Source organism: Fukomys damarensis, unplaced genomic scaffold (assembly GCF_012274545.1).
Source record: "Fukomys damarensis isolate Sample0158 unplaced genomic scaffold, DMR_v1.0_HiC HiC_scaffold_17, whole genome shotgun sequence".
Lineage (NCBI taxonomy): Eukaryota > Metazoa > Chordata > Mammalia > Rodentia > Bathyergidae > Fukomys > Fukomys damarensis.
Window position 1 is genome coordinate 17,369,602 of NW_022900929.1, and position 7,995 is coordinate 17,377,596.

Consider the following 7,995-nt stretch of genomic DNA (forward strand, 5'->3'; position numbering starts at 1 on the left):
GGTACCGGAGATCGAACTCCGGTCCTTCCGCTTTCTAGGCAGGCCACCGAACTGCTGAGCTAAATCCCCGGCCCCTGACTGTCTCTTAGTGGAAGCAGAGCCAGGCAGGTCGCAGGCCAGGCCAGGCCCACACCCTAACCAGGGTGGGTGGGACCCAAGCTCTGGAGAAGCAGCTTTGTGTGAGGGGCCATGAGGCTCCCCATCAGGGCTGCCTGTGCAAGTAGTGGACTGGAAACACCTCTGCCAGCTGTTGGGGACTGGGAACACCACACAGTGGAATACTATGCAGCCCTTACCAGAAGGCCTGCCGGAGGAGAAAACAGTATTTGTAGTATCCACTTTTTTCTGTAAAAATCTAGACTTTGTGCCTAGCCCTTTGTAAAACTTGTGGTAAAAAGCCAGGGATGTATCTCAGTGGTGCCCTGCCTGCCAGGCAAGCACAAGGTCCTGAATTCAATGCCCAGTACCAAAAAAAAATTGTGATAAAATAGGCTAACAGATGCCAAAATGTACCATCCCAATATAGGGATAATCCGTCCACATTGTCCAGCCACCCCTGCCACCACCGCCACCCACCCCTGATCCTTTACCTCAGGGCACATCTGAAGCTCCACCCATTAACAGTGACCCCCTTCCCTTCTCCCAGCCCATGGGAACCACTGTTCTACTTCCTGTCTCCGTGCACCCAACTGTGCTGATGACAGATACTGGAGTCATACAGGATGTGTCGCTTGGTGACTGGCTCATTGCACTGAGCAGTGTGTCCTCGGGTTCATCCAGGTTGTAACATGTCAGAGGTCCTTCCTTATAAGAGGCTGGATAACAAACAGTCCACTGTAGGTGAACATCACTTTCTTTTTTCAGTACTGGGGATTGAAACCAGAACCTTCACACTGAGCTACATCCCCAGGCCTTTGTTTTGCAGCTGGGTCTTGCTTAATTGCTGAATTTCCCAGGTTGGGCTCCAACTTGTGATCTTCTTGCCTCAGCCTCCCAGAGTGCTGGGATCCAGGGCACATACCACCACACCCAGATATCCACATTGTTTTTAGCCATTCACCTAGCAGGCCCTGGGGTAGCTTCCAGGTTTAAAAGACTGTGAATAATGCTGCCGTGAGCATGGGTGTACAAATACTCCAAGACCCTGCTTTTCAGTTCTTTTGGATATATTCCCAGAAATGGAATTGCCAGATCATATGGTAATTCTATGTTTAATTCTTCAAGGAACCATGATACTACCACGTACTTTTTTTGTACTGCTTGAATTTTGAATCGTGTTGCACATACTTTCCTTCAAACATCTGAATGAATTGAAAACGTGATCCCGTTTCCCCTTCCCCTCACACTGACAAACCCTAAGAAAGACCACTTAGGGCCTGACTCCATTCATATGAAATATGGGGAATACGCAAAGCCCAGCGAGGACAGGAAGTAGAGTGGTTGCCCGGGGAGAGGGAGGAGGGAATGGGGAATGACTGCAGGCAGGTTTGGGGCTTCTCATTGAGGTGAGGTCTTGGAATTAAATAGTGAACATGATTGTGAATACAGTAGCCAGGTTTGGCAACACACCCAATGTAACCCCAGCTACCTGGGAGGCTGAGGCAAGAGGATGGCAAATTCAGGCCTAGCCTAGTCAGTTTAGCAACTTAGTGAGACCCTGTTTCGAAATTTAGAAGACAGGGGAGAGGCAGGCAGTTGTAGCTCAGTGTGAAGGCCCTGGGTTCCATCCCCAATACCATAAAAAGTAATTAGTTAATTGATTTAAAAAGGGCTAGGGATGTAGCTCAGTAGTAGAGTACTTACTAGCCTGCACAAGACTTCAGGTTCAATCCTCAGTACTGGAAAGGAAAGAAAACAAAAACACACACACACTGTGACTATACTAAAATTGACTGAATTGTACACTTAAGGATGGTGAAACTGGGCATGGTGGCATAGGCCTGTAATCCCAGCACTCAGGAGGCTGAAGCAGGAGGATCACCATGAGTTTGAGATCAGCCTAGGCTACATAGTGAATTCAAGCTCCGCCTGAATTACAGAGCAAGACCCTGTCTCAAAAAAACAAGAAAAAGAGCCAGGGATTTAGCTCAGTGGTGCTACACCTGCCTCACAACTGCAGGTTCATGAGTTGGATCCCCAGTACTAGGAAAAAAAAAAAAGATGGTGATGCTTATGTTATGTGAATTATATCTCAATAATAATTTTTAGGAGAGCTAGAGGCACAACTCTGGTAGAACATCTGTCTAGCATGTTCAAGGGACAGAAAAATAACAATAATTATTAGCAGGCTAATAATACCAAAACCAAACAAACAATGAAGAAAGCCTGTGAGGGACCCCAGGTGGGAAAGGGAGACTTCCCAGAGTCTAGCAGCCAGGGCAGAGGGGACCAGTGAGAGGCTAGCAGTACCCAGCCCTACCCACTGCCCAAGCACCTGCCTGCTGCCCTCAGGAGAGCCGCCTGGCCCAGCACACCATCCAGGCCCTGCAGGGCGAACTGGACAGCCTGCGAGCAGACAACATCAAGCTCTTTGAGAAGATCAAGTTCCTGCAGAACTACCCCGGCCGGGTGAGCACCCACCTTGGGTTCCCCGGGTACAGGTGGGAAGGGCTGGCAGCACCCAGAGGCCACAGGGTCAGAGGCAGGTCTGGTGGGCAGCCCTGGGCAGTGCCTGGGGGCCCCCATCCCTGCTTCTGCTCCTCGGAGTGGAGCCCCATAGAGAGTTGCTCACCAGAGTCAGCCAGGAGGTGGAAAGAGGCAGGGGCCACACCTAGGGTCACCAACCTGAGCAGCACCCCTGTGAAGAGTCCCAGGATCTAGGACCTTGACCCGCATGCTGTCCCTGGCCTCTCAGCCCCTAGCATTCCCGGTGACAAGCAGGTACATGGAAACTGTTCTGTGAATGAGGGGAGACTGTATGAGTGGTAAAGAGGGAGCTAAGATACTCAAGGCCCCAGCTTCCAGGGAGCGGGTCCCTCTGAGGCAGCCCAGCAGCCCAGCAGCCCAGCAGCCCACCATTGGAGCGGGAATGCTGTAGGCCACCAGAGGGCGCCCGGACTCTGCAAACTAGTGCTCCTCTGGTCAGCTTGATGAAGTCTCTCCCAGGTGCCTGCCTGCCCCTGCCCACAATTCTGGCTACAAAGGAGGCTGAAGCAGGAGAATCATTTGTGTCCAGGTTTCCAGGCCAGCCTGGGCAACACAGTGAGATTCCCAGCTCAAAAACAGAAACCAAAACTGACCCCACCTCAGCTTTCTTGTACCTTCCAGCACATCTAGGCCTTAGTTCCCTGGAAGTGCCCAGAGGTGAGGTGACCACGACTGGGGGGAGAACTCTGGCCCCAGGCCAATTTCCTGTGACACCAGCCACTAGCACGTCCTGGCCACCTCTCCCACCTTGGCGTTGCCAGTGAGGAAACTTTTTCCCCAGTGCTTCTGTCACCCTTGGGCGGTGGCCACCGCTCCTTGGGTAACTGAGTCTCCCCTCTCTCCTCCTCCCCTTGCACAGGGTGGCAGCAGTGACGACACCGAGCAACGATACTCCTCCCAGTATGAGGAGCGCCTGGATCCCTTCTCCTCCTTCAGCAAGCGGGTTTGTGAGCCCAGGGACCATCTGGGCTCTGGGGAGGCCCAGGCCCTGGCACCCCACCTGCCCACTTCCAATCTACCCACGTGGTGGGCAGAAGGACAGGGTGGACAGATGGCACCCTAAAGATGCACTGGTGCCAGGGAGGCCCTGAGCCCGCCCAGGTGTCAGTGTTGAGCTGAGGGCTCAGCGGGGATCAGGAGGCCCTGGGGTGCACCATGGGGATAAGCAGACAAGCACAGGTGTCCCCAAGCCCAGTGTCAGGTGACCGGCAGTGAAGAACTTTCCCACAGACGGGACAGGCAACAGATGGGGTGGGAAGACCTGAGTGTCACCCGGGGTAGGCCCTGGCCTCTGCAGGAAGAGCCCCATGCAGAGGCCCTCTGGGGTCCTTTCTTCACTGGCCCCCTCCCCACAGGAACGTCAGAGGAAGTACCTGAGCCTGAGCCCATGGGACAAGGCCACTCTCAGCATGGTGAGTTCCTGCCCCTGCGCCCCAGGAAGGCCTGAGCTTCCTTCTCTGGGACCTGGTGACCTGCCCTCCAGCCCCTTCTGGAGAAGCCACAGAGACACCCTCAGCACCTTCCCACACCCTGCCAAGAGTGACGGGGACGAGGTCGGTCCCTCCCCTCCTAACAGCCAGTCCTTCACTGCAGGTTCTGGGATAGGGCTGCAGGGGGTGCAATCCCTCAGCCATCTACAGGCAGAGTGCCCTGCCTGGCACAGGGATGTGTCACCCCCCTCTCACCTTGCCTCTCCTAGACCTCGGGCCTTGCCCCAGCTCACCCCACCCCTTTGCTCCCAGGGGCGTCTGGTTCTTTCCAACAAGATGGCACGCACCATCAGCTTCTTCTACACACTCTTCCTGCACTGCCTGGTGTTCCTGGTGAGTAGCCACCCAGGGGTGTCACCCAGCTCCCCACCCCGCCTAGCAATTTCCTCAGCCCTAGCCACAGCTCTTCCTTGCAAGGGCTTCGACCTGCCCTGGGGACAAGGTAGCTCCCCTTGGCTGGGTACAGCCCTGCCACTCTGGTGAAGAGGCGCCGCTGTCCCGGGTGCACAGGGCATCAGTCATGGGCCAAGGCCAAGCAGAGGTCTGGTGATGCCTCTGGGTCCACTGTGCTGGGGGTGGTGGCTCCGGCCATGTGCAGGCAGCTCACGGTGCCCCTGCTGTACCAGGTGCTCTACAAGCTGGCATGGAGCGAGAGCGTGGAGAGGGACTGTGCTGCCACCTGCGCCAAGAAGTGAGGACCCCCAACCCTGCAACCCCAAGCCAAGCCCCCAGCACCCCTCACAATACTACCAACCTCCCCAATATGATCCCTGCTCCTCCACCCTCATATTGGTACACCTCAGCCCCCACCTGTTACAGGGTACACCCCGTACCCTCTCTCCCACCCCCCACCCCCAACATCCTCCCTCTTTACACTCGGCTCAGCAACAGTTTCTGTGCCCCCAGGTTCGCTGATCACCTGCACAAGTTCCATGAGAACGACAACGGGGCAGCAGCTGGTGACTTGTGGCAGTGACCCGGGGGCCTCCCGGCAACAGTTATGGCTGCATTCCCCACCCCTGCTTGAGCAATTGCTTCTAATGACCTGAGCTTTCCCAGAACCCCTCCCCTCATATGGAAACTGTCCTTGTCTTCAACCCAACAACTGCCAGAGGTTCTAGGTCCCTTGGAAGAGTGAGGCCACCATATCAGCCCCCAGGTCCAGATAGCCCCCAGGCCCAGCCAGGCTGAGCCGTCACCCCCACCACAGGCTGAGGACCTGGCGAGGCTCCACCTACAGCCAGACCTCTAGCCCTGGTGGCAGAGAGCCCTGGCTGTGACACCATCGGTCACCATGGATCCCAGCAGCAGCTGGGCTTTGGGTGCCCTCACTCCCCAAAAGCAGTAGGAGACACTTCCTTCCAGGCCAGCACACTTTGTGTCCAGCCCCTCCCTTCCCTCCTACCTGCCATGGTCATCAATCCCACTCCAAGAACATGGGTTAGGCAAGACCTAGTCTGCTCACCACCACCCCTGGGTTGCTCATGGGACAGTTTCTAGCACCCTCCCAGTCCTCTGTCATATCATTTCTGCTTTCTTCTTTAGCAAGGTATTCTGGCTTCTAAATGAGGAAGCATCTCAATCCCAGGACCCTCAGTCCCAAGGATAGGCCCAAGAGCTCACCAGAACAGGCTGTGGGCCATCCTGGTGTGGGTGCCTCTCTCGGGCTGGGCAGGTGTCCCTAACTTAGGTTTGCACTTGCACATTTAGCTTTGCACACTTGGAATAAATAAACCACGGTTGCAGCCACACTGGCGTCCCGTGCTCTGTGACTCCTGAGCTCTGGGACATTGGGGGTCTGGAGGCCTGCGAACTGGGTTGGCCCTGGCACACAGGACATGTCTCTCCAGCTTCTTGTCCCAAGATTTCTGTGAGCGGGTCCAGAGCTTGGCTAAAAACCAAGCTCACACCACCTAAGCTCTTGGGCAGACATGCAACCCCACCAAAAAGGGAAACTCATTCTTTCTTCACACATCATCTGACTGCTTGTAGCCGGGGACATGACATATCTTCTCAGGTCCACGTCAGTTCCTGGGGAATCCCTGCTTCCCTTTCTGTGTCCCCCAGAGCTGTCTGTATCCTGCCCCTTTGCCAAGTGCATGCCCACCAAGGCCCCAGTGGCAGCCTTGCGTGGGGACTCCACAGGGCCACTGGTTCTGGGCTGCCTCACCCCCAGCCCAGTCCATCCTTTTGAGCTGTGACTGGCATCATCCGCTGTCCAGGTGGCCCATGAGGCCGGCAGCAAACCCCACTCAGCTCTGTAGTCCACCAGGCAAGAGTCCCCCTGCAACCTCTCTGTCTCAGGTTTTGTCCTGAATTCTCTGGAGCTAAGGCATCCAGGAGCCCTTCTTTGGTCTCCCACCACCAGCACCCCTCATCATCTGCCCCCTCAGAACTTCCTCCAGCCCTCAGGGACCCAGGATAGACCTGTCCTCCCTAACCTCAAATCCTGTCCCCCACGACAGCTGCTCTTAGCCAATCACACCCCCTCGCCACCCCCTCTCCACATCTCCCATGAGTTCCTCCTTGTGGGCCAGAGTCACTAGGCAGACGGCCCCTCCTCACTTCCTCCTCCTGGGGAATCAGAGCTATTGTCTTGCCTGGCTTCCCCATCCCACGACCCTGTCTGGTCACAAACACCCCACCAGCAAGCTCGGGGCACATCTTGGAAGCAGGTCAGTCCACTGCTGGGCAGGCTGTCCCTCTCCCAGGAGGGTGGGGTCCATGGCCAGGCAGGGTGAGGGAGTCTCTCTCTCTCTCTCTCTCTCTCTCTCTCTCTCTCTGCGCTGGCCTTCACTCCCCCACCCCACCCTCCCTGCCCAGCCTCATTCATAGGTGTCCTGCTTCCCAGGCAGGCATCCAGGCTTGTTTACTGCTGGGATCGATCGATGGCTGGACCATCATCGCCTAAGCTTTCATTAAGTGTTTGCCGGCCAGGTCCTGCGAGGGGGCAGCTGGTACCAGGGCCTCAGCCAAGGACTGGCTGGTTTCAGTACCCTCTTGGAGGGCAGTGCCGGGGTGGTGGTGTGCAGCAGGTGAAGGGTCAACTGTCGCCGGCCCACTATTCCCCTCCAGGGGCTGCCCTTTCCATCCCTAAGAACAAAGCCCCTGCCCTGCTGCTTCCTGGAAAGTCAGATGTGAAATGGCTGTGGGAGAGGTTAAAGGGCCCTGGAAAAGGTCAGAAAGCAGGTCAGTGAGGTCTGGAGGGCAGCAGATGGAGACACTCTCCGCCAGGAGGGAGCCAACAGCGATCAGAGTTACTGCCAGAGGCCCTTAGGGACTGAGGGCCTGGAGCAGAGGGCAAGGAGGGACAGGAAGGGAGAGGTGCCCAGGGAGGGCTTTCACCTTTGCGGCCCCCCTTCTTCCCGGCAGGGGTTCAGGCCCTGCTGGAAGGCCTCTCCCACCCGGGGTGGCCCACGAGCGCCTGGGCAAGCCTGCAGGGCTGATTCCTCATCTCAGTTTCTCTCTGCCTCAGCAGCGATTTCTGAAGCCAGACAGGGTGAGGAACCAGAGGTGGTTCCCCCATGAGCGCACAAGGCCTCCTAACAACTCTACGGAGAGGCACCAGTCTCCCCGCCCTGCAGAAAGTGGGGTGTGGAGATCGTGCTCGGGAGACCCCCACCCTGGGGTTCGGGGCGACTTCCCGCGCTTGGAGGGCCGGAGGGAGGGGGCGTGGTGCTTGCCCTCGGGATTTATGAGAACCAGACACAGACTTCCTCCGTTGCGACATCTGGGCCTCCTTGAAGGTCCAATTGTCCGTGCTGCGGTGGGCCCTGACACAGCGTCCGCCCTAGCCTGGCTTCATTCAAGCGGCGCCGATCCGCGCAGCCACGAGGGACACCCACCCCGCCCCACCCTC

The 7,995-nt window shown here is 56.8% G+C and overlaps 2 protein-coding genes across 6 annotated transcripts in view; both read left to right on the forward strand.

Moving 5' to 3' along the window:
- Cux1 (cut like homeobox 1) overlaps nt 1-5,909 on the forward strand; it is a 353,130-nt gene extending 347,221 nt beyond the window's left edge. For both annotated transcript variants that reach the window (XM_010618936.3, XM_010618935.3), the window contains exons 18-23: nt 2,452-2,568; nt 3,506-3,589; nt 4,002-4,058; nt 4,389-4,469; nt 4,763-4,827; nt 5,043-5,909. In XM_010618936.3, coding sequence (XP_010617238.1) covers nt 2,452-2,568; nt 3,506-3,589; nt 4,002-4,058; nt 4,389-4,469; nt 4,763-4,827; nt 5,043-5,112 — 474 coding nt within the window. In that variant the 3' untranslated portion in view covers nt 5,113-5,909. The remainder of the gene's footprint in view (nt 1-2,451; nt 2,569-3,505; nt 3,590-4,001; nt 4,059-4,388; nt 4,470-4,762; nt 4,828-5,042) is intronic.
- Nucleotides 5,910-6,680: 771 nt separating this feature from the next.
- The window catches only part of Sh2b2 (SH2B adaptor protein 2), a 32,086-nt gene continuing 30,771 nt past the window's right edge, over nt 6,681-7,995 (forward strand). For 3 of the 4 annotated variants that reach the window (XM_010618938.3, XM_010618937.3, XM_010618939.3), the window contains exon 1: nt 6,741-6,811. The gene's annotated coding sequence lies outside the window, so the exon portion shown is untranslated. Of the gene's footprint in view, nt 6,812-7,995 lie in introns of all 4 variants that reach the window. The other variant, XM_010618941.3, reaches the window with a different exon arrangement.